At 40.2% G+C, this 25,968-nt stretch overlaps 3 protein-coding genes across 8 annotated transcripts in view; 1 reads left to right on the top strand and 2 right to left on the bottom strand.

Moving 5' to 3' along the window:
• TESK2 (testis associated actin remodelling kinase 2) overlaps positions 1-16,164 on the bottom strand; it is a 130,451-nt gene extending 114,287 nt beyond the window's left edge. For both annotated transcript variants that reach the window (XM_036892792.2, XM_036892790.2), the window contains exon 1: positions 15,866-16,164. The gene's annotated coding sequence lies outside the window, so the exon portion shown is untranslated. The remainder of the gene's footprint in view (positions 1-15,865) is intronic.
• A 2,985-nt stretch (positions 16,165-19,149) lies between these two features.
• LOC118916214 (CCDC163 homolog) lies at positions 19,150-21,632 on the bottom strand. Its single transcript, XM_057499452.1, has 5 exons — positions 21,617-21,632; positions 21,246-21,553; positions 20,856-20,923; positions 20,523-20,565; positions 19,150-19,436 (listed from the first exon to the last, which is right to left on the bottom strand). The coding sequence occupies exons 1-4, from the start codon at positions 21,630-21,632 to the stop codon at positions 20,529-20,531; spliced, it is 429 nt and encodes a 142-aa protein (XP_057355435.1). The 3' UTR covers positions 19,150-19,436; positions 20,523-20,528.
• Positions 21,633-21,691: 59 nt separating this feature from the next.
• On the top strand, positions 21,692-25,934 carry MMACHC (metabolism of cobalamin associated C). Of its 5 annotated transcripts, none has more exons than XM_036892958.2 (5): positions 21,728-21,849; positions 23,394-23,491; positions 23,610-23,804; positions 24,531-24,683; positions 25,162-25,934. In XM_036892958.2, the coding sequence occupies exons 2-5, from the start codon at positions 23,459-23,461 to the stop codon at positions 25,576-25,578; spliced, it is 798 nt and encodes a 265-aa protein (XP_036748853.2). In that variant the 5' UTR covers positions 21,728-21,849; positions 23,394-23,458; the 3' UTR covers positions 25,579-25,934. The 5 variants fall into 5 exon arrangements, with proteins under 5 accessions (XP_036748852.1, XP_036748856.1, XP_036748853.2 ...); XM_036892959.2 differs by lacking the exon at positions 21,728-21,849 and adding an exon at positions 22,359-22,373; XM_036892957.2 differs by lacking the exon at positions 23,394-23,491 and having other exon boundaries at positions 21,692-21,849.
• Positions 25,935-25,968: the final 34 nt, after the last annotated feature.

The following is a 25,968-nucleotide window of genomic DNA, read 5'->3' on the forward strand; positions in this document are numbered from 1 at the left end:
GTAGTTACTCCTTACCTTCTCTCACCTCACTGACAAGCTCACCTGATGAGCGACAGTGAGCAATTCTGTCAGAATTCTAAGTTTTAGTATATAGAGAATAGAATCTGCCACCCCCCAGAAAATCCTTTTAGGGCACTGTGGAGGTTAACAATGCATTTCATTCAAAATGAAACAGATCTAAAATGAAGAAGGCAGTAGATGACAAGCCTACCCAATTGTTCAGTTAATTTAGCAAGCAACTATATTTTATATATTCAGTTTTAAATTGAATGTCTTGTGCTTTATTTTTCTAAAGTTGTTTCTTTTTCCTTCTTTTCTATCTGTCCGAATTACAATCAGCCTGGACTTCCTCTGCAGCCTGGTCCTCTCTTCTATGCAAATGACTAGCTTAACTCCTTACTACTCTTGTAGCAGGAAAAACACTGAACTAAGTAAAGCAATGGAAAAAACTTGAGCTAAATTAAAACTTAGAAGACAGAATTGCTCCCTGTAGCTCATCAGGTGGGCTTGTCAGCAAAGTGAGAGAAGGTAAGGAGTAACTAACCGCAACTGAGCTGGTTTGGCTGGAGTCTGTTACAAGTTTCACAATAGCACAATAGACTAAAATGTTGATATTTTTATTTTGAAAAATAAACAACTATGTATCTTGGCTCAGAGCACTTTCAAGAGGAGGAAAAAGTATTTTGTATTTTTTTTTAATGTATATGCTTATAGAAGCATAAGCACGGGAGACCTGAACAAGGATATTAACTTCATTTCAGCAGCACTGTGTATAATAAAGGGGAAAAAGAAAACAATTCAAATTTAGTCTGTAGGAGGAATAGATAAATTGTAGCATATTTTCCAATGAATATACAGGACTTAAAATGAATGCATTCTATCTAGCAATGTGGATGTATTTCAAAATCAATATTGAGTAGGGGAAAAGAAGCAAGCTGAATAGTGGTATCATTAAAATTTAATTCAAAAAAATTTTTAAGAACTTAAAAAACAAACCCACCATAAAAAAACAAAAAATGTAGGCCCATCCCTACAATATGATACTATTTTAATAAAAAATGTTTTTTAAAACATACAAAATTATATATATATATATATATATATGTATATATATATACACACACACACACATATATTATAAAGAGACAGGATTGCATATTGATTAAAGGTATAGCCTCTAGAACCAATATGGGTTCAAATTCCTGGCTCCATAACTTGTAACTATATGAACCTGGTCAAGTTATTTTTTTTTATTCCTATACAGCCTTATGTTAGTTTCAAGTATACAACACAGTGGTTCAACAGCTACTGATATAATTAAATCCTCACCCCCACCAGTACAGCTACTATCTGTCAACATAGGAAGATGCTACAGATTCACTGACTATATTCTTCATGCTGTACTATTATCCCTGTGCTGGTCAAGTTATTTATATATATATATATATATATTTTTTTTTTTTACTAAATTCAGATCATTTATTTATTGTTTATTCTTAATGTTATTTATTTTTATTCCTTTCTGGATACATATACTACATCTGGTCAAGTTATTTTAAGACCTCTCTACATCTCCAGTACCCCATCTGTAAAATGAAAATAAAAATAGTACTGTATTTGCATTATAACATTTTATATGTATTAAATCATTAAATGCTTACAACAACCATAGGGTTATTAATTAAACAGTAAGCATTCCATTTTTGGTTATTATAATTATTAAGGATATGTATTTATAGTAAATGTCTAAAAGCATAAACTAGAAAGAAAGACACTAAATTCATAGTAGTAGGTGCCTTGGTGGGAAAGAGAAAAAGGAGGTTAAGGAAGGGAAACAAGAAGAGACTTTAATTACAGCAATAATGCTTCATTTCCTTTTATTAAAAAATAAACCTATAAAAAAATAAACCTGTGTAAAAAATAAACACAAGATATCTTTGCTAATTTTCTTATTTTTTGTTAACTAATATTTGCTAATTTGGGGTGGTATGTTGTACTCCTTTTTTTTTTTTTTTACTCTTTTCTATATTTAAGTTTTTAATTAAAAAATTAATTAAGTATTTCTTTTTTTAAGGCTATTGCCAATACAACAGCTATGCAATATGCTTAGGCCAAGAAAACTGAAAACAACTTGGCAAATACATAGCATCCCAATGTGCCAAGTCTCTAGTGTCTCACTTTCATTCTGCAACATTTCACTATAGTTTTTGATTCAAGGAATATTTATACCTTAGGCTAAAAACTCAATAGCATTGGGAGAATTTTTGAATAGCCTTATTCAAGTATGCAAACTTAAAATATAAAAGCACTCATGACAAACATTGGTATTTAGTTGTTGAGCCCCTTATTTACATGCTAAAGTAATATAAATTACTAGACAGTTGAGATGAGTAGTAAAAAGTACAACTCCTTCATGGGAGTAAGAACTTTACTAATCCACTTTGGAGAAGTGCTGATCATTGGAAAACTTCCAAAACATGCCTTCTGCTCTCCCAGCCAGCAAACTAAATGACCACATTTGAAAAGAAATCAACCAAGCTATAAATGGCTTTCTATTTAATAGGACAAATTTTAATTAGCCATAAAATGCAGCAAAGGTATATACATAAACAGCTCTAAAACCACACCTTATTTTTTTACCTCAAAATAATTTTAAAATCAGAAAATACATACTTTGAAATATGTGAGATTTTGTTTTCAACCTCTATATTACCTCTCTTGGTGTTATTTATGGAATATTACCTTGTAATACTAATAGTGCCCCTTAAAGTATAGATTTTTGGGGGAACAGACACAATTACTCTCACATTTAATAGAACGATATGTTTGAAAAAAATGCAGATTTCACTCTAAAGAAATTACTTGATTCAACAGACTATACTTTGTTGATCAAGAATAATTTTAAGCTTGTAAAAACCTGGAATTCTTAAATGAAACTGATGATACTATGATCTGCTTCATTAAAATATTTCAGCTAGAGTCCCAGTGGTTCTCCATTAGAGGCAGGTGAAAATTTAGAGGGAGGGAGGTCCTCAGTCAGGGAGGAGCTATTGTCACAATGGCGGGGGTGTGGGGTGGGCATTATTGGCATTTTAGTGGGCAGGGGCCAGGGAAGATAAATATCCTACAATGCACAGAACAGTCCTGGCACAACAAAGAATTGTCCTGCCATAAATGCCAATACTGCCCCTGTTGGGAAACACTATTAGAAAGCTTCATCAGTTTTGTTTTAAACTATGAAATAGCCTTTAGCAGTCTTTCAAAAATGCTAAAATTATGTTGCTTACAAAGACACAAATAAATTTTTAGTAATTGTGTTCTCAATTTCAATATTTATAAACTTGGAAGTTCAAAACTGTTTTTCTTTCTTTTCTACATAGGCAGTTTTGTCTTTTCAAAGGCTAATTTTTCACTTACATTGGGATGGATTTATTTTTCACAAAGAAGGTACAATTAAAAGCTTTGATTGAGGAAAGTATTTGAAAAGCTATCAATAAACAAAGAGAACTAAATATCCTATATCCAATATTATATATTTTACTTTTCCAAAGTAGGAATTCTACAAATCATTTTCCAGAGAAATTTTTTAGGACTTCCAGTTAGAACATACTCCCATCTGAAATGCTTCTGAAAATAACAACAGTGCAGCCACCATTTACCAAGTCTTCCACCATGCATTCTACCAAGTATTTTTACATATGCTGTCTCTAATCTTTACGACAACACTGCAAATTAGGCATTATCATCTCCAATTTAAAGAGGAAGAAATGAAGACACTGAGAGATTAAAAGACTTGCTCAAACTCAACTAGCAACAGACTCAGGAATCAAGTTCAGTAGTTCCAAATCCAAACACTTCCCACTATGACATGTCTCCTCCAGAAGAACAGCTAAATTTCTGTGATAAATGATTTTGCGTACAAAATCTCAATCATCATATAAATTAGTCTCAAGGATGAAAGTACAGCATAGCGAATAGTCAATAGTTCTGTAACATCTTTTTATGTTGACAGATAGCAACTACACCGCTTGGGATGAGCATTTAACAATGCATGTAACTGTTGAATCACCATGTTTTATATTTGAAACCAATATAATATTGTGTATCAACTATACTCCATTTTAAAAAATCCAAAAAAGTGATTTGTATATTAGCTAGGTAAAAGTGTGACTATTCCCCACTCTACCTTAACAATAGAGAGTAAAGAATATCCAGATGATAGCTCCACTAGCCTCTGGATCAAAAGCCTTCAGTCATTTAATCACATTCTAGACAGAAATTTTAGCTTTGGTTTAAACATTAGTTTAGCTTGTCTAAAGAATGGATTCCAAGCTGACAGAGAAGATACTCCAAGTGTCAATCATTCTTTCTTTTTCATTCTATTGTACAGTATTTTTCTTCTAACCTTTTCATCTCACAAGAACAAAGTGGATGAGACTTCCCAACAATGTAGACACAAATAAAATCCTGCAACGCACTGAACAGCAATCAACCAGTGTAGCAGGATATGGCAAAGTGTCAGCCAGCAACCAAAAATCTTCAACATCCATCCAAATATAGAATCGTGTGTGCATAAGGTTGGTGATGAATTCCCAAAGAGTGAGTGAAGAGGATTTCTTAGAACCAGCGTACTTTTATACCCTGGATACAAAGTGTAGGATAAGAACGCAAACATAATATCCTAATCCTTTTGTTTTCTATCATAAAAGTCGCTAAGTCAAAATAAAACAAGGATTCACCGGTAAGAGGTAGCCCAGAAAACTGGCCATAGTCCAAAGTAGGAATAGTAGCTGTGTATCAAGATCAACCACATTGCAAATCTACATGACAGGTCTGCTCAGGCTCTATCCTTTCTATGGACCAACATAGCAAATACAGACACATTTCAGGATGACTGCCTAATTCAAAATAAAAGCAATACTGCTGAACTTGCCAATCTGCTGTGAAATGAGTTGCAGTTTCCATTCAAACCAAAGGCAATCTAACATAAAAACTGGCATCCCCTATTTAATTAGCCATGAATATAAACAATGGCATATATTAACACCAGATAGATCAAAAGCCAATTCTTCAACCTATATAAGATAAGCATCTTATTTGCTATTGTAACTGCAATCTACCAGGCCCTAGGTCATGACATAAAACATGGTTTTAGGTTGAAACTCAGTGTAAAGGCATTTAGAGATTAACCAGTCCAATCTTTTGGCCAATTCAAGAATCCCCTCTATTAACTGACTCAAATGTTAATTGGGTTTTCACTAGGTAAAAGGCATTATGACAGGTGCTATAATATTTACTGAGCATTTACTATAATCCAGATGCTCTCCCAAGTGATTTATATTTCATATTTATAACAGCCCTATAAAATAGATACTACTATAATCCTTGTTTTACAAATGTGAAAAAAGAGACACAATTAGTTAACTTGTCCAAGCTCTTACAGCCAAGAAGTGTTAGAGCCAGAGTTCAACTCCAGAGCCTGTATTCTTAACCACTATACTACTGCTTCTCTGGGAGGATATAGAAAACTGAATAAAACATGACTCCACCCCTCCAGGACCTTAGTCTCCCAAGAAAGACACATGTAAATTAATGAATACACTACAGTGTAATAATTGCTAATGACAGATTAAAAGTAAGATGAGCTTAATTAAGGCACTATCAGTCAGGACAGAGAATTAGAAGAGGAAATAGGTGATTTTTAAAAGGTGAGCAAATGAACATAGGAGATATAAGAAGTATCTAAGTGACTCCAGGTTTCACTAGAATCCTTCCCATATTTCTGGTTTGGGTGATGGGGGAATGACAAGATATTCACCTTGGGAAAAGGAAAAGATTTGTTTAGAGACTCAAATTCTTTTCTGATCTTGAAATGCCTGAAAGAACACCAAGTGATAATGTCCAGGAGGTAGATGGAGACACTACAGTGGAGCTCAGGAGAAAGGACTAGACTGAAATACAGACTTCGAAGTCATTAGCACTTAGATATAGCCTAAAGAGTTTCCCAGAATAGAGCACATGAATTGCTACTATGTACCAAAGCCCCGTCTCCTTCCTTATGTCCTTAGGTGAGATCAGGTAAGAGGCTAAGGGAACATCAACATATACAGGACAAAAAAAGAAATAACAAAGGAAAGAATAAAACCAAGAGAAGTATGTCACACAAGCCAAAGGTAGAAATGATGAACATACCAAATGTCACAATGGAAGTCAAATAATATGAAGACAAGTGTCCACTGGACTGGGCACTAAAGAAGCCAGAATCAGCCTACTAAAACAGCACCGCCAATGAAGAGCTCCCTAGTTCCTCCAGAAGCCTGTTCTTTTATTGGAAAGTTCCACTGGTTAGAAAGCTTTTGCTTTCCAAGAAGAGAAAAGCATAGGAAAAACACAGTATTGTATTCAAATTCTGACTCTGAAGGAAAATTAAGAGTTATAACAATTAAATACAATAATGATACTTGATTGTATCCTGATTTGAACTAGTTATAAAAAATAATGGGAAATTTTAATAAGGACTAGTATGAGATGATAGAAAATTATTGTGGATTTTCTTAAGTGTGATAATGATATCAAGATTGTATAAGACTTATTTCTGCAGATGCACACAGACGTAGAAATTAAATATGTCTCTATTTGCATTAAAATGTATCAAAAAACAGATGTAACAAATTTTACCAAATGTTAATAATTGTTATATATAGGTGATGAGTAAATAAGTGTTCTTATTTACAATAAAACAATAAAGACTTCAGAAACATATGATAAATTTTTTGTCAATTAAAAAAACCCAGCATATGAATATAGCATTGAGATGACAAATACCAACACTAGAAATGGGAGAAGCAATGAGTCTTATGTTGTGTGAATGAGTACTTCTTGCCTGGAAAAAATTTTCTAATGAAGCAGCATATACGTATTCAAAAACTGCTGTATCTAAAACAGTTCAGATGGAAGAGGTAACATCATGGCAAACTGTGCTAGATAATTTCAAAAAGGATCTAGTGACGGCAAAGACTGAGATTGAAAAGGCATGCATAGATGGATAAAATTTCATGAAATGAGAGAAGAAAAAAGGTACTTTTTCTAAAATAATGTATTTCTATATGTTATTTAAAATATAGGTGAGTGACTAAACAAATTAAACAGGACACATTTTTAAAAATCTGATTCCAATTTAGTAGCTAAATGATCTTGGGCATGTTACTTAACTTCTCTCCTTATCTACAAAATAGATAAATCTCACTGAGTTATTATGAGAATTAAATGAACACATACTAAGGAATTAAATAAGAAAAATGTATATATGAAACACTAGGCATACACATACTAAGCAATTAATAAATTTGGGTTCCCTTTCCTCTCACTCTCCCACCCCACTTTAATCTTAGTTCTGAAACAGCAAATTAAGGCTGGTTTTTTTCTCTTTCTGATAGCTTTTCAGTCACTTAGCCTTCCCAAGGGCAAATATACATAAGTCTTTCAGGTTTCCCATGGAATGGCATCAAGATCTCCCTGGTTTAGCCTTAACTGCCCTCCAAAAAACCCCTCTAAAATGCAATAGCAAGAAATATACACGATATTACATACATGATCTAAGTAGGACTACTATTTCCCATAACCTGCATAAGACTCAGTTTTTAATTTTCTAAGCACACTAAAATTTATCTACAACTTTATGTTAGAACATGAAACTTGTAGCAAAATAAGCTGGTACTAGATCCCATTCAAATAAGCTGAGATGCTAAAGTACTAGGATGTATGAATTTTCTAGTATAATATCTCTTGATTATTTTCCCATTTGATTAGAAGAAGACCTGAAACTTAGGACAGATAAGCAACTCACCTCTTTTTCTGATAAAGTGAGTAACAAGTCTATTTCAGGGACTGTGGGAAGGAAAGCAATCAAAAGGAAAGAGGAAGTGAGGTTCCTGGGGTTAGAATACGCTGTTCTATAGCTTACATGACAAAGGCCAAAGGAGAAATCAGATAAAAAGGAAAATAAAATTAATAACATGAAGTATTATAAAAAATATTCACCAAAAATATTTTTATTCAACCTTATTTCTTTCTCAAATGTATTATTTATGCTACAAGGAATATTACATAGCCATTAAAGATGACAATTACTATAAGCACACAAAGATGTATGTACAAGAATATTAACTTACACATTATCAGTAATAGAAAAAAAAATGGAGACAATCCAAATGTCCATCAATAGGGTTAGGTTAAATAAACTGTAGTATACCCATATAATTTAACATTATATAGTCATTAAAAGAATTAGGTAAATTCTGTACATACTAACATGGAAAGATGTCCAAGTTTCACTGTTAAATAACAACAGTAGGGTATAACAGAATGTATAGTATAATCTTGTTTTGTAGTTTTTTAATACAATAGTAAACATTAGTATATTCCTAGAAAAGAATTTAGGGGACTACCTATACTAAACTGTCATCTTGGTGAAGGTGATTGTAAAAGACACTCATTTTTTTTATGGAATATATTTCTGTCTGGTTGTTTTTTAAAATGACCATGTATTATTTTTGTTTAAAAAAAATGAAGATTAAAAAGATTAGAAAAATTAAAAACCACCCTTTCATTGTTCCCACAATAGTAGCTTAGACTACAGGACATAAAATGTATATGTTAAATAGAAGAGGGAGGGGCAAAGGATGTACAAATTGAATAATTATAATTATATAGTATGCTCTGGGAAAAATTAATTATACCAAAGTGAATGTTACTTTAGGGTGGAAAGATTATGACTTATTCTTTACTATTATTCTAAAATTTCTGTAGTGTCATGTTGCTTCTGTAATTATAAAACAATGCTGACTTGACATAATAAATGTAGCAAAGTGCACATAATTTCACAACCAATGTATAACGAATCCGAGTCTTTTAAAACAATTAATACAAATGTACTGAAATGCAAATACAAAAGATGTAGTCTTTCAACTAAACTCATATTAACTACAGCATGTTACCTGGCATTTAACTTTCTGAGAGAGATTTGCGACCTTGAAATATTTTCTTTCTGATTTAAGGAAAAAAATCTGGTTCCAGTTAAAAATATATTATTTAATGTAATTACAGAGCTTAAGAGGGCTTTTAATATGATTTCCTTAAACTTATTGTGAAGCCTTGACAAAACCAGAGCTTTACCACACCAGAAGAGTTATCTGGTCATAAGAATCCAAAGGAGAGAGCACATAACTATGTTTAAATAATGCTTATTTTCACACAATGCCTATTTTCTTTTTTTTTTATTTTTATTTTTATTTAGGTATCATTAACCTACAATTACAGAAAGAACATAATGTTTACTAGGTTCCCCCCTTCACCAAGTCCCCCCCACATACCCCTTCTCAGTCACTGTCCATCTGCGTAGTAAGATGCACAATGCCTATTTTCATGTGTCCTTAACTGTATTTATATTTCTTTTTAAATAAAGGGTCATTTTTCAGTCCAAAATTTCACTGCTGTTTAAACACAACTGTCTTTGATAATATTTCTACTATGTCATAGATATAAAAGGTTTCAACATCATTTCAGACAAGCAGGAAGGAAGCAAACAGCAACCTTAACAGTTCATACAACACATATGACAGTTAATATTCAATGACATTTGTTGCATATAAAATTCCTTAGCCTGGAATTCAAAGACTTTGCTCTACTAAAACTGACCTAATAATTATTTTGCAGACTTAACCCACTGTTCAAGTGTGGCCTTCCCTTTCTGTCTTGGCTTAATTGATGTTCACCTCATTTTAGCTGTGTACTCAATTAATGTCCTCTTTGGTCTTCCTATCTCCACTCTCACACCTCTTTCAATCTATTCTCCAAGATGAATAAACCTTGGAGAACTCTTCATGTGTGATATAAAGGCTCTTTCTTATTTGGCCCCTATCTAACAATTCTAGCCAGAAGAACAGTCACAATTTACTCTAGATGCAGAAATTGACTTGTAGATCCTTGCTCATACTTCAGTGCCTATGCATGTAGTATTCTTTCTCCCTGGTAAGTTCTTCCTGACCTCTTCTACATGGCTCCCTCAGTAATTATCTCATGTGGGAATTGTTCTCTGACCCCTCAATTCTTTTTCTGTGTTTTGATAATGCCTTACACAAATCTCTATTATAGTTATCACACAGTATTTTAATTGTTGCTTATCTGTCTCTTACACTGAACTATGAGCTCCATGTGGGCTTAGACTTGAACTTACCTCCAAATGGACTGTGGCATACCCATTTTAATACTACTGTCTGGATCAAAGTTTACAATGGAGAAAAAAGAAAATAAAGAGGACATTGAAATTCCATACTTTCTATTCATTCCATTCATTTCTATTTCATTCTTTCATTCACTTAGTCAACAAATATTTATTTAGCGCTAGGAACCAGGCACTACCAAGTCCTGGTGAGTTGGTGATGATAATACGGACACACACACAAAAAGAATTCTGAGAGAATACAGTCCAAAATGTTAACATTGGCTATTAACTCTGAATCTTGGAAAGATTTGAATAATTTATTTCATGCCCTTTAAAATCATCTCTATTTTCCCTCCTTCCTTAATGAAAATGCATTAATTTTATAATCACACACACACAAAAATACGAAGGTCTTCCCAATTACAAGTACCTACCAATCTGTAGGAATACAATATCGAAAGGAAATAATATGCAAATTTGTGAACCACAGTTAAGGTGAAAGCAAAACCATTTTTGAGAACTTTTAGTCAGATTCTAATTATACCTAATACAAAAAACAAGACTGAAGTACACAAAAACACTTCAGGATTTCCACAGTGCCTACTTTTGAAAAAGTACAAATTGTCCAAGGAAAACATTGACCACAAGATCAATACCACACGAGTTTCCCACACTATAGAAAGAAAATTATGTCATTCTATTCCATTTAATGCAGAAGAGTTCATAGCCTTACACAACTTGCTCAGAAGATAAATTAATAAATAACATCATATTTCATCTGTATAATGATTTACAGTTTATAGTTCACAAAGCACTTTGACCTTCACAATAATTGTTTTCGTGCTCCCATTGGATAGGTTAAAAAACTAAGGATTGAAATGGAGAAGACCTTTCTATGACTCAAAATCCAAAAGCCATAAAAGAAAAGCCAAGAGAGTCTAAAAGAAGTTTGCATAAAAACCTAGAAGATCTACATGGGAATAAAAGAAGTCAGAAGACAAGTATGAAAGTGGAAAATATTTGCAATACATACCATCGACAAAAAGTTTATCCTAACATATACAAAAAGAGACCTAGAAATCAATAGGAAAGAGACCTAAGACAACAGAAAAGGATTTAAACAAGTAGTTTACATGAAAGGAAATATGAGTGACTCATATAATATAAAAAGACGTTCAACCTGAAAATAACTTTTTAAATCTTAAAACTACTCTGAGGTATCGTTTTTCTCTATCAGATTGGCAAAAATTCATGTTTGATATCAACAAAAAGCATAATATTGACAACCCTGATCCTGTAGCCATAGTGTTTAGTCTGAATTTCTGCCACAGTAGCCATGTGATTTGGGCAAGTCACTTACTTAAATTCTCTATTTCTCAATATATCCATCTGAAAAATGGAAATAATAATAGTAACTACCTCAAAGGGGTATTATTAAGTGAGGTAATGCATATAAAGCACTTAGAATAATATCTGGCAAATAGTAAGCACCATATAAGTATTAGCTATGATACTGCTAATGGTGAGTGAATAGGCAATGTATAGTGGAACAACCCCTATGGAGAGCAATTTGACAATATATTTCATAGTTATAAATGAGTATATCCTTTGACTTATAAATCCCACTTTCTGCAAATTCATCCCACAAATACACTTGAACACATGTAAAACGGCCTGTGTTCAAGGGTCTTCATTACAGAATTGCTTATTTCAAAAGACTGGAAGCAGCACAAATGTCAAACAATAAGGAACTAGTTAAATAAATAATATAAGGAACTAGTTAAATAAAATCTTATTCAGTGGAATTTTATGCAGGTGAAAGAAAGAAATGAAGGGAGGGAGGAAGGAAAGAAGTAAGCAGAAGCCCTCTATACATGATCTGGAAAGGTCTCCAAGATACATTAAGTGAAAACGCAGCAGGTGGGGGGGGCATTGCAGAACAGTGGGGAACGAAGGGCTAACTTTTGCATGACAAGTGGGAAAAATAAGATTATTCATATTTGTAAAGATTTGCCAAAACAAAGTCTAAAAGGATATAAAGAAACTAGTAAAAGTGATTGGGAGGAGCATGGAACTGGTTGAATGGGGTGAGACTTTCAATATTTATATAAAATATATAAATGCAAAATTTATTTAACCATTTGAATGTATAACCTACTTAAAGATTAAATTAAAAAAAAAACTAAAACTCACAAAGGAAAGGAAATTTGCCTACAATCAGATGGCTAATAACAGACTTGATCAGTTAGAACTTCCATTGTTTTTTCCTTATATCACACTGCCTTTCTGAAATGTTTCAGGAATGGAAGATTTAAAAATTATCACAAGCAAGCTTTTCTCTGAAACAACCACTCCTCTGAGTGCTCAGCAAAAATCATACACATGATACCACACTGAAGTCTGCTCCATATGATGACTTGGAAAATAGTATAATACCCATTGTTGGTCCAAAACATTCATCATCACCCACTCCATGCAATGTAATAATTGGACTTCATTTACTGGAAGAGAGAAATTCTCATAAAAACCCTTATCACAGGTTTCAAATTCCAATACAACTTTTATTTTGCAGAACAGTTAAGTATACAAAGTAAGAATATATCAAAACATATTGTTTCACATAGGGGGAAGAAAGCATTAAAGCCAGTCAGCTTTCTACTCTAAACCAGAGTATGAGTACATGTACATATGTAATTTTCTTTTTACAATTAACATAGTACCAAATGTTAGTGAGGACCCTGGATAGAGAGTCCCTAGCCCAGCCTCCCAACACATACCCTTTCAAACAGAATTAAACAGGCCCCTCATGTGCCAAATCACAGAGGATTTGTTTTTAACACCATCCCAAATATACACCTGTATGAGAGAATAAAACACCATACATCCAGGACTCCCAAGCATATGAGGATCTTTACATTAATTGAGATCAACAACTAGTGATCATGTACCACCTAGTACCACTTTCTAATAAGTGCCAAGGAACTTCCAACTCAATCTGGACACCTCAATTCTGAGCAGTCCCACCTATAGGACCCAGTATTTCCTGTGTTCCATTTCCTGCTATCATACTGGGTAACTGTGACACCCATATAGATGACATATTCAATACACTTCATAGCTCCTTAACCTCCCAGTATTTCAATAACCTATACCTTCAATTCCCCTTCGACAACACTGAGACAGTCACACTCAATTTTTGCTTTTACCTAGAACCACTGAACACTCAGCTTTCTCCTTCTGCACTTCTTAACAAAACCTGGTCTTCAGCCACATTTCTGTCTCCTTACTCTCCAAGTACACCAGCCCCTCTGAAGGTTTTATTTCTTGTAACCCTCAGTGCCCATCATATCTCCCACACTATCACTAGCACCGTAAGGTTCCTCTCCATTTTACTTTTCCTTCTTGTAAATTCCAATTGTGAATCAACCCAACCATCTTTTATGCCCTCCTCCTTTTAGGCTACTGGATAAAGTGTAAAATCCATGCTACTGGGCCCCATTACAAATATATTATTTCTAACTTTAACTGGGCCCTCAATGTGCTCAGCAGTCTTTTTTTTTTTTTAATCCTTAATCCAGTCCTCTCATTTTCCATTGAAGATCTCCAAAGCCATAATACTCAAATCAGAAACTTACCATATTTTCTTTGGTCTCCAAAGGTAATTGATGTCTCCTCAGATAACTGATCACATCAAGAAAATAAGGCCATCTATGAAACTCCCTCCCTCACCTCACCTTCCCTTCCAACACATCATTCTCCATCTTGACTTCTATCATTTTGGTGTCAAAAAATGAAATGCTCAATATATTTCATAGGCAAATTTTCCCTTCAATCTACAAAACTGCTTTACCCATACTAAAAAGAAAAACACACATGTGCCACAGTAGAAAGAACATAAGTTTCAGAGCCAGACAGACCTGTTCAAATTCTTACCTATCATCTTCCCAATTGTAAAAGAGGGATGCTGATACCTAAACCACAAGGCTATTGTGACCTACAGAGCATTTTTTCCGTACCTAGCATGTAACGTATTCACAAAAAAGATGTTTCACTACTATCAGCTCTCCTTCACAACCATACTTGTTGAAGCAGTAATTTTACTCACTGTCTCCCATTTATTCCTCAATCCATCATGACCTATTGCTACCATCACACTGTCTAAAGTATCTTTTAAAGGAAACAAATGATCTCCTAATTGCTAAATTCAATGATGTGTTCCTAATCCTCATTCTTCTTGATCTCTGGAGCACTTGACACTGACGGTCACCCCCTTCCTTTTTGAAACTGTTTCTTCCTTTGGCTTCGATTATAATGCCATTCTGTTCTAGTTCTTTTCCCATTTTTTTAACCTCTTTTTCTCAGTGTCTATTACCCTTCAAACAATGATGTTCCTTCTGGTCCATTGCCCTTTTATTCTCTTCTTTTCGTGTTACCATTCCATACTTAGAAACAAAATATCCCCTATATTGCATTTCCCCATATATTCTGTTAATCCTTACTTATTTAGCTCCAGCCTTTCTCCCAGTTTTCAGACCTCACGCTGCCCACAGTGATACCTGAAACACACCTCAAACTGAGCTTGTCCAAAATCAAATTCATTATCTTCCCTCAAGATTGCTTCTTTATGATCCCTACTTTGATTAACACTAACAAACCATCCTATCAGCCAAGTCAGAAACCTCCCACTAGTCAGTCATCTCAACGCTATTTGGAAACCTCATTGAATTGCATGCCATTCTCTTCATTTTCCTAACACTATTCCAGTTCATCCCCTCTGACCTGGCTTAGCACACTAAGTTTCCCACCTACCTAGGCTTTCTGCCTCCATACTGTCTTCACTTTCAATTCTTCCTCCACTTTTTCACCGGAGACAGCAATCATACAAAATTCCTGCTACAAAACCTTCAAAGGCTCCCTATATCTACAGAATAAAGTCCAAATTCTCTAGCAAGGTTTTCTCAGAGGTATAAATCGTATACATTTTTTAATTAGACGAACTAAGGTTTCATTTCTAGCTAAATCTGAATACTGGCTTAGTCCAGCGTCTTCAAAGGGAAGGGTGAAAAAGGCAGAGAAGGAAAAGGAGGGATGCGGAAAAGAGAGGTGATAGGGAAGAAAAGAAGAGAGGGAGACAGTAGTGTCTCCGAGGTAAGTATCTGTAGGGTAGAAATGAAAGGTTTCGAGGGAAGAGTATGTCTGTGGTAAGTAAAGTGAAGGAGTCCAGATCTCTGAAGGAGCGAGTGACGAGACGAGGGAGGCTCTCGGGGTGGAGTTGGAGGTGTCAGAAACAGGAGTTGTCCGAGGAAATGAATGATTCCCGAGTCTCTTAATTGAGGAAGGCTTCTAAGTGAAGTCAGGGACCAGATTCCTGACATGAAGGAACTTTTAACGGATTCCGGCCTCTGAGGCTAGAGGGCGGCGTGGGGCCGGAGGGGTGTCTCGGGACCCTGAGGGAAGCAAAAACGAAGAGGTCGAGGAGGAGTGTCCCCAACCTCTGAGAGGACGACCTCTGGGAAGCGAAGGGGTCCTGTCGGTGCTAAGGGACCCGAGAACCAATGCTCGGAGCCGAGGCGGGTGCAGCAGCCGCGCGCGCGAGGGCCGGGGCGCCCCGGGTTTGTGCCCCACGCGCTCTCCTGGCGTTACCTGAGGCGGGGCTGAGGGTGCCTGCGCTGGCGGGAGGGGTAGGCGGCAGCAAAGAGGGAGCATAGTAGCCCTCAGAACTCGGAGGCGGCAGCGGTTCTTAGCCTGCGGAGGCGGTGGAGGTCCTGCGTGCAGAAGCCAGAGACTCGGCGGGGCTATCGGCAGCGGAGGACGAGGAGGCTACTGCCATGGCCCCGCAGGCGGGGCCAAGACGATCCGGTTGGCTAGCCTGCCACACAGCATAACACCCCACTGGGCTCCCCGGTCGCGAACGACTGCAACACCACCCGGCCGGGCAGTGGCCCTAGGGGCGGGGATTCGGGCGGGGGCGGGTCGCACCCCTCTCCTCAAGCCCTCCCCCAGAGTAGCCAATCAATCGCCAATGTATGATAAACGAGCAAGTGGGATTGCCCAATTAGCGTTAGGAATGCCACGTGGTATGAGGGTGGGCACAACGGGCGTCCAGAAAAGCCAATCAACAGCTCTCAGCGCCAACTCTGGAGGACGAAGGGAACCAATAAGAAGGAAATAGAAGTAAAAACAGAAGAGGCAGTGTGTTGGAAAGGCGGAACCAGGGAGAAGGGATACACCTGGGGGAAACCCAAATCCTAGAGCCTCTCAGAGGGCGGGACAGTAAACACAAAATGAACCAATCAAAATGCCAAACATATAAGCGATTTGCAAGCGATAAAGCCGACAGAACATGAATTCTACTGGGGTAGCTTTTGGGTTGGTGAAGGTATTGCTATAGAGGATATTCTCTGAGTAAGGAAAAGCCGGATGAATGCAGCGGTCCTGCAGGATCTCAGTATAGTGTGGGGAGAAAACAAACAATTATTAGCCAGTTCAGATACTAAAAGCAATGTATAGGGTTAAACAAAATGCCGAGGCAGCAATTCATCGAATAAGAGATTCAATTCGGTGGAGGCTTCTTGACGGAGGTAACACTTGCGCTGGCTTGAAAACTATTTTGAAGAGCTGGGTGGGGAATAAAAATTCTATTCAACTGTACAACAGTCACCTATTTCCTCGTGTTTTCCGCATGCCGCGACCTCAGGTGCGTATTTTCTCATGCCTGAAAAGATTGGAACAGGACTAGGGCTTCCAAGGTAAAGGAGGCTAAGAAACAGTGGAGTACCACCCTTCCTGCACGAGCACTCCCTGTAATTAAGAGACGTCCTTTTAGACAGCCTTAGATTTGCCTCCTACTGGAAGGGTCTTGACAGATGAGTGGAATTTGAATAGTTGAAGATAGGTAGTCATTCATTCCTGGTGGCAATAGTTTAAGAAAGATGTATGGTAGGAGATAAGAACAGAGAGAGAAGAGGTTAAATGTAGGTGGGACTTAAATGCCAAGTTTGCCCTTTCCTTTTTATTCTGCAAAAGCTATCAAAGGTTCTTGAGCAGGAGAGTGTCCTTAAAAGGCCACTTTTTCCAGAAGATTAATTGGTAACTAACTCAGGGAGAAAAGAGATCACCCTAGCCCAGTCCCCTTGGCCTGAAGCTTCTGTATCATTCTTTTGGCACTAAATCATGTGCTGCCACCTGGTGACAGTTCAAAAACCTTTGCTTCACATTGCTTTTTTTTTTTTTTTTTTTTTTTTTTTTTTTTTTTACTTCTAAGTTGATGCTTTATTACCCGTATTTCACAGAGGCAGAAACCAGGCTGAGAGAGGTCAGGAAGCTCGCCTAAGTATCACAGCTAGGGAAGGGCACAATTTGATTTGAAACACCAGGTCAGTCACTCTATTAAGCTTACGTTCTCCCACCCACTTGACTTTTATTTTGAAATATTTCAAACCTACAAAAAAGGTGAAACATAGTACAACATTCATGTACTCTTCATCTGGAGTCACCAGCTAGTAAATAGCCTGTGCTTTCTACAAGATCATCCCATCTTTCTCTAACATACTGGTTGGGACATGACTGGTCCACATTGCTTTGTAATGTTTCTGTTGTTACAAGTTTGGCACCCTTGCAAACCTATCTTCCACAGAACCTGATGCAAAGTACTTGATAAGTAGAGCACTGGTAGCAAGTAAAACTGAATAAGGCTGCCATGCCAGATGTATCCCCTGCCCAGTGAAAGATGTAAAAGACGGGGTTCCTTGCACCTGTTTCAGCAGGAAGGTAAGTCTTAATGGGAAGTTTTTTTTTGTCTTGAGCAGATTCTGTATGACCCAAGTCTCATCTTTATCATTCCATTCCAATCTCAGCAATATCCCTAATGCTGAAGGGAAAGAACTGAGAATTGCCTTTCTCAGACGTCAAAGGCCCATTCTTCATGAGCTGTCTGTTAGGCCAGGTCCTTGAATGCATCCCATAACAGGAAGTAGTTCCTGCCCTACTCAGCCTTTTATTGTGCTTTTATTTCAGGTAACTGTCTCCTCTTGCCAGCTAAACTAAGAGTTGGGACCTTTACATGAGCCCACTGCACATCTTAGGGCAAATAAATACCAGGACTGGTATGTATTATGCTCAATAAACATCCACTTGGTGGGTGAATGGCATTATCTTTTAGCAATATTTAGCAGTGGAAGAGACCTCATGAGACTTCATGAGATGCTGCTGCTCCTAAGGAAATCCTGGACTGCACTGTTTAGAATACAAAGCCCAGGTAAGGAGAAAGTAAAGATGCCCTTAGTCTACCTAGGAAGATAGTCTTTCCAGAGGGCAATCAAATGGTGGAAGAATCAGAACCAATAGCCACAAAGCATTTTTTTAATATAATAGAAAATATCAGAGTGTATCATTCCTAGTAAGTATTTAATCAGGAAATTTGTTTCAGTTAACAAATATATACCTTTGTATTTTACTAAGCTACAGTGTAAACTGTATTTCTTACTGGAGGTAAAAGTAAAAACTTTTAAAAGCCATTGGATTAGAGGCAGAGATACTGAAAGAAGAGAAACCGAGGAGGAGACTGCTGCAGAAATGCAGGCTGGGCTTCTGAGGATGAGAAGTTGTGTAGGGTGGAGTGAACTCAAGAGGCAGCAGCTGGAGATGAGGAGAGGGAGCCTCCTACCGCCCAAGTCCAGAGCCCACCAGAATGTCTCACCCTCCTCTGCATCCCCACAGCACTACTACTGCTGGCCCCAAAGCACTGTCCTACCTCATTCTACCCACCAGAATGGAAGCTCCCATCTCCTTCCAGGTTCCACTGAGCAAGGGCTTGCACTCAAAGGTACAGCTGTAAATGTCTATGAACTTGGATTTCAGAGAGAGGTGGCAGGAAGTAGTCAAGAAACAGGAGGAAATGGGTGCTGATTCACAGAAAACACATTAGAAAGACTTACAAAACATTTTATTACAGTTGGTGAGCAGGTAGTGACAAGCCTCAGCAGGGAGGGCAGATACCAGCTACATCAAGAGGGGAGGGGCAGGGGGCCCAGAAACAAGGCCTTGGAGGAGAAGGCAAGCAAAGAAGACTTCACCCAACTACTCTGACAAGTCCTTATAGGTCACTCAGGAGCATCTTGGGACTCTTAAAGGATAGATACCCCCTGCATAAGGCTCTGGGCCTAGAGCTGAAAGCTGCTGGGCTCCAGGTTAGAAAGTGTGCTCCTCTGGAAATCTAAAAGGAGAGAAAGGGAAGAGAGAACAAACCATCAGCAAGCACTGTGATACACACAGAACTAAGCTCTGGGCCTGTCTGTTGGGGAGGGACATACAGGACTGATTTGGGATAAGTAGCCACAGAGGTCTATGGATTTACACAGAAAGAGGCAGAAACTCATTCTACCCAGAAGCAATTAGGCAGCTGGCATCCAAGCACCATTCAGATTCAACCTCCACAGAACTGGGATCCCTGCCCTTACCCCCACTTAGCTTACTTAAAAGTTCCCAACTACTGTTACTGTCTGGAAGACTGACTTCAGAGCTAGATGAAGAAAGAGACATGGCAAAGGTTGCAGCCAGGGGCAGCTTAGATTGGAGGACGTGAACAGAGGTTCTAGAAAGGGGAACAGAATCAGAGGCAGAGATGATGATGGTGGGTCAACCCTCCCAGCACAGAACTGTCCTCCTTTCTGAGGCTAGGATTCCAGTCTCCTCCCTCTTTATCCTCCAAACACACAAAGATACTTTGGTGACTCTATATCAAATAATGAATGCCTAGCTAGTACTGCCCTTTGGGCTATAACACAGATACTCATACCACCCCTAAAAGCCCATGTCAAATCTAGAATAGCTGAACTTTGATCCCCATTCCTGGCCTATGTGAAAAAAATCCCTTCCACTGTCACAAACACCCATGGCCCTTTACCTGAGGAGATCATGCTCCTACTAGGCATCCTGAGCCTCTGTCCTGGCAGCCTGCAGGGTGTGACCCTTGCCTGCCTGGCCACTTTGCAGCTGCTCCAACAACTGCCAGACCATGAGCCCAGATAGGACCCAACTTCTCTGTCTCTGGGAGGAACTCCGCCACCCCACAAGTGGCCTCCTCAGCACAGCTGGAACCCTCACGTGGGCAAGGACACTTTCTCATGGCCTGGAGGAGAGGGCTTGGGAAGAAGAGCTTTGGAGGGAGGTAGAGGCAGCACAGAGAAGGGTGGGAAAGGGTATCCTAGTCCGCCTGCAGAACAAGACAGACAAAGAAGTGATAGGCACAAAGAGGAGGTCTAGTCCTGGTCCTTCCTTCCAGCTTCAGGCTTGAGCTTGCCTCCCCTCAGCCAGTTGTTCCAGCAGCAGTTCCTGGTGCTGGCCTGCAGGTGAGAGAAAATGTAAGGGGGCTGTTCTCCAACTTCCTTCCCCCTCCCTGCCTTATGCCCAGTCTGGTGCTGAAATCGGAAACAGATACATTCTAGTCCAACTGATGGGAGGTTTCCAAGCTGCTTGACTGAAGAGACTAACACTTTTAGAGGCAAGACAAATACTTAGCCAGACTTCTGGGTAGCTCAAACAGTTAGCACTATAGCCACTTACTAGGGAACATCAGGCAGATTTCCAAAAAGGGGGCAGGTAAACTCATACCCATCCTCAATCTTTTACTCACGCAGCTGGTCCCGCAATAACTTCAGTTCCTCGCACAGAATCTCTCACTCCTCCCACAGCAGTTGCTGCCTGCAGGGATAACAGGCCCCGTCATTCTAAAGCCAATCAACAAGCCCAGAGAAGGCCAGCAGAGCCACATTTCCATCAGTAGCATTGAGAAGTGTGTGGAGCTGCTCAGACCAACTCACGCTCCTACTCATACCCTGCGGCAGGGATCTGGCTCCCTGGTGTCTGTTGCCCTTCTTCTATCGGCCCAGGACACCCTTAGGCACAGCCAGGAAAGGCCACAATGCCAGATGGAAAGAAGGGAGTGAGAATTCAATACTAAGGGTAGGGACGCTATTATCAGACCCAAACTGCGCCTCTGGGACAAGTTAGGGGAGCGGCGTACTTGGAGAACTGCTGGGAAAACGGGATACCCTGACTCGCAGATATCAGGTGGGAGATGAAGGTGCCGAATCTTGACCGAGACCTTCCCAGATACAGGACACTGACGCCACCATTCCCAACCTGTGCCAACGACTACTGCCGCCGCCCGGTTCAAACCCGCTCTTAGGCCGGGAAAGCCCGACCTCGGGCTATCTGCCGCAGCGCCACTTGGGAAACTGAGTTCGCCCTTCACGGAAACCACTGGCGTAGTAGGCGGCGGAACTACGTTTTCCTGGAAGCGACACGTGCGTTCACACCCACCCCGTGAAGCTTGCCGGGAAACCGAGTTTTTCTGATTCTGTAGTGATCGTCTCTACGGACAAAATGAACTACGTATTCCAGGCTGCATCGCGCAGTTAGTAACGGTGTCCCGCTGATGGTCCCAGGACTTCTTGGGAAATGGAGTCTAAGCGACCTTGACATTTAACAGCCTAGGTTACCCTTGGGACTCTATTCCCCAGCAAGCTTAGGGTGCAGCGTGCGCTATGGACCCGCAGGTCGCAGGGCTGAAGCAGAAGATTGAGGACACATTGTGCCCTTTCGGCTTCGAGGTTTACCCTTTCCAGGTAGGTTTGTCCCTCCTGCGGTGCTAGGGCGAGATGTGTGGTTGGACCGGCGTGAGACCCAGGAGCCTTCTGATCCTTCCCGAGCTCCTCTAGCCCCGTGTCCAAACTGACCTATCGGGACAGGGTGTTGACGTGGGCTTGGGTTAAAAAGGTAAAGAAACGGTGGCACGCTTTTACTCCCATAGAATGCAGATTGATGAGTAACAGACGCCATGTGATCCAGTAACTTGTGCCTCTGTTACCTATATAATTTACAGGAAGAAAGGGGCCTGTGTGGCCATAGTCACCTTGGAAACTTCCCAAAGGAGTTAGAAGAGGGCAGAGCCTGGAAGGTTTGCTTGGCTGGGATTTAGGGCATCTGTGGAGGGAAGAGCATCCCTAGCAAACAATTGGCTGATTTGTTCCATCTACCAACAGAAGGATAATTCATGATGTTGCCAATCACTAGCCCTGGACTGGGTATAGAAACTCTGCACCCACCTGACACGGAAGTCTGGCACCACCACCAACCCTTGTTTACATAGGTCTGTTTCCCACTTACCTAGTGTCCTCTGCTCTGAGCCCTATGCTTGGATACAAAGCTAAATCAACTCAGTTGAGCCCGTTGCCTGATTCGTAAGAGACAGCATGCTCCCTCCCTTTCCACTAAGGTGCTGGGAGAGAATATAAAGGACGATGTAGGTTGGGTCTAGCTTGAGAGAGAAGACTTCCCAGGAAAAAAATGGAGTTGAGCTATATATGAAAAGATAGATTGGAAGGAAAGAGGGTTTTGTACATCCCAGATATCAGGAACAGCTTGAGTAAAGGTGTGGAGGTAGTGGTGGATGGCAGGTATCGTGGAGAGCAAGGACACCTATCTGGTGGGTCAAGTAGACCCAGGTAGTGGGAGCTATTGTACTGAACATAGCCACCTGCAGCCCTGCCAGTCAGTTATCCTAGGCTATTTCTCTCACCTCCCAACTCCCACATCCAGTTAGCCACCAAGACCTTTAAGAATCTGTCTCCTGAATCTCCCAAGTCCACTCCCTTCCACCCACCCAACCTGTGCTTTGGTCCAGGCCACTATTTCTCATTTGAATTACTGCAGTAACCTCCTTGCTGTCATTTTTGCCTCCAGTCCATCCTCCACATGGCAACCAGATCTATCTAAAACTGACCATGTCAGTTTACTCCTTATATCCTCAACAGCTAGTCCCTCATTGTCACCAGTGAATACCTTAAATTGGTGTTAAAGACCAATCACAATTTCACCCCTACTGATCTCTCTAGCCTTCTCTCCCTTCTCCCCTCTATAGACCCTCTACTTCTATCAAACTAGACAATTTGCTTTTTTTCCAAGCATGCCATGTACTTTTTGCCTGTCTTTGTTTATGCTGTGACCTCTGTTTAGAACACACACCAGATTCTCCCTCCCCACGTCAGTCTGTTAGTTTCCTTCCCAGCCTTCAAGACTCAGCTTTCAAGAGGCCTTCTAATTTTAGAGGACCCTTACCTGGCCCTGTCATTGCACTAATCACAGTATAGTCTATTTCTTTTGTTCTTAGGTGATCAAGAATTCTCTGCTACTCTATTCTAAACACTGTCAAATTCAGATGAGTCCTCCATTAACATGCATCACAGAGCATCAGGAGAAATTCATTGGGTGAATGAGATGGAGGCTGGGGCAAGATGTATGAGGACTTGAATGCCAGGCTAAGGTATGGGCCTGGCAAAGCCCTGAGTTGGCCCTCCTGCATGGCCTAATTTTCTCTCTGTTCCAGGTGGCCTGGTACAATGCACTCCTGCCTCCAGCCTTTCACCTGCCCCTACCAGGACCTACCCTGGCCTTCCTGGTTCTCAGCACACCTGCCATGTTTGACCGGGCCCTCAAACCCTTCCTGCAGCAATGCCACCTCCGACCACTGACTGACCCTGTGGACCAGTGCGTGGCCTACCACCTGGGCCGTGTTAGAGAGGTGAGCAAGGCTCATATCCTCCCCCAGATTCCAAACCTGCAGCTGCTTCCACCAGCTCCTCCAAGCCCACGACAGAATCTAGACCTATCTAGGGCTAGGAGCCATTTCCTAGGTGGGATATCCTAAAGCCAGCCTTGACACTGTGATCTCTCCATTTCTGCCTTTTCATCCCAGTTCAGCCACCTTCCTCTAGCAGCACCCCCAGGTCTGGAATCAGATATCTCACTTACCCTGAACTGGCAGGCAGCTACGTGAACCTCAGACCAGACTTGCCTTGACCTCCAAGTGAAAGAGGAATAGGCCCAACGTCCCCTGGGCATCTCTCACCTGTCTGCCCTAGATCTTAAAGCTTTTTTGAGGTCTTTGAGGCCTTTTGAGGACAGGACAATATTCCCCCACCACAGACTCACATGTACACAATACACTGGGTCTCCCCAAAGGTGAGCCATGTCTTCCTCCACATTGAGACTCTAGAGGGCAGAGCCAAGACACCTCTCTTAATCGTTTCTGAGAAAAACCTTATGTATTTCCCTTTAAACATGAGCCGTCCTGAACAGTATAATTTTATTCACACTGGAGTCCCCCACCCCAAGTTTAAGGTCTTATTTTCCCTACAAACGTGCCTTCTGAGGACAGGACCATGTTTATACACTTAGGGCTCTGTAGGAAAAGGTCATGCATGATTCCTCATGCTGAAAGAAGCCTCCATCTTGTCCTCTATCCCAGAGCCTCACAGGGGTGCAAGTGGAAATCATCACAGACTACGAGGTACACCCCAATCGGCGCCCCAAGATTCTGGCCCAGACAGCAGCCCATGTGGCAGGGGCTGCTTACTACTACCAACGACGGGATGTGGAATCTGACCCCTGGGGAGCCCAGGTCAGAGAGCAAGTGTGAATGAGTAAAAACAAGAGGCCGTTAAAGTCCCTCAAGATAACAGGTCCTACATTCTCTCTCCCTTGAGAAATGGAGTTGGTAGACACAGTTCAGAACAAAGGTGTGCCTTGCCTAGAGGTCCAACCCCACATGCTTTCTGGAGTCTACCTGGGGACACATCAGGTCAGAGAACCTGGTCTGTTCTTAATACCGTTACAAGATAGAGTGGGCAGTGCAGTGATTAGACCAGTAGTGAGACTGGGAAGTTGACTGAGGCTCGGCGTAAGGAACCCTTCCCCAAAGCCAGAGTGAGCTCTATGAAAAAGGTAGTCCAAGAGGGAACAGGGAAGCCCAGCCACAAGAGTGACAGTTCACATTGAATTGTGTCCCTTGAGTGAGACGTAATGAGCAAGCCTAGCTTGCAGTGATGGTAGTTGACTTGGTGTGAAACCATGACCTTGCCTTTTATCACTGTCTGTAGCACATTTCGGGTGTGTGCATACACCCCCGCTTTGGGGGCTGGTTTGCCATCCGGGGAGTGGTCCTGCTGCCAGGAACAGAGGTGCCCAGTCTGCTACCCACAAAGCCCCTGGACTGCATACCTGCTAGAGCTGACCGCATCACTCTGCTTGAAGGCTTTAATTTCCATTGGCGTGACTGGACTTACCGGGATGCTGTTCCACCCCAGGAGCGCTACTCAGAAGAGCAGAAGGTGTACTTTTCCACTCCACCTGCCCAGCGCTTAGCCTTACTGGGCTTGGCCCAGCCCTCAGAGGAGCCTATCTCTGCATCCCCTCAACTTCCTTTCACCACACTCACACCCAAGCCTAAGAATCCCAGCAGAGGCCGGGGTTGGCTCAGCCCCAGGGTCTCACCACCTGCCTCCCCTGGCCCTTGAATACCCTCCCTCCTCCCCTCCCCTTTGAGATCCCTATTTATGACAGTAGTACTTGCTAGGACTTTGGCAAGGTTTTATTTTGGGTATAAGATGATTATTTTTGACTTACAAAAATTATAGTAGAAATCTTCAGTGAAGATTACAAAGCTCAGAGACATCTGGTCAAGACAACCAGAAATCAAAGATGAAGGCAGATTCATAATTCCTACCTGCCTTGGAGTATGGCTACTATCTGTTAACCATTTTTCTGCAATACTACAAGATGATACTTATAGGGCCTCAGGAGCAGTCATCCCCTAAATAACGGTACATGCCTTTCAGCGTTGTGAGGATTGAATAAATACATATGAAGCAGGCATATAGTAGTAAGTGGTATGTTGGCTGTTACTG

The sequence above is a fragment of the Manis pentadactyla genome, chromosome 4, assembly GCF_030020395.1.
Source record: "Manis pentadactyla isolate mManPen7 chromosome 4, mManPen7.hap1, whole genome shotgun sequence".
NCBI classification, from domain to species: domain Eukaryota; kingdom Metazoa; phylum Chordata; class Mammalia; order Pholidota; family Manidae; genus Manis; species Manis pentadactyla.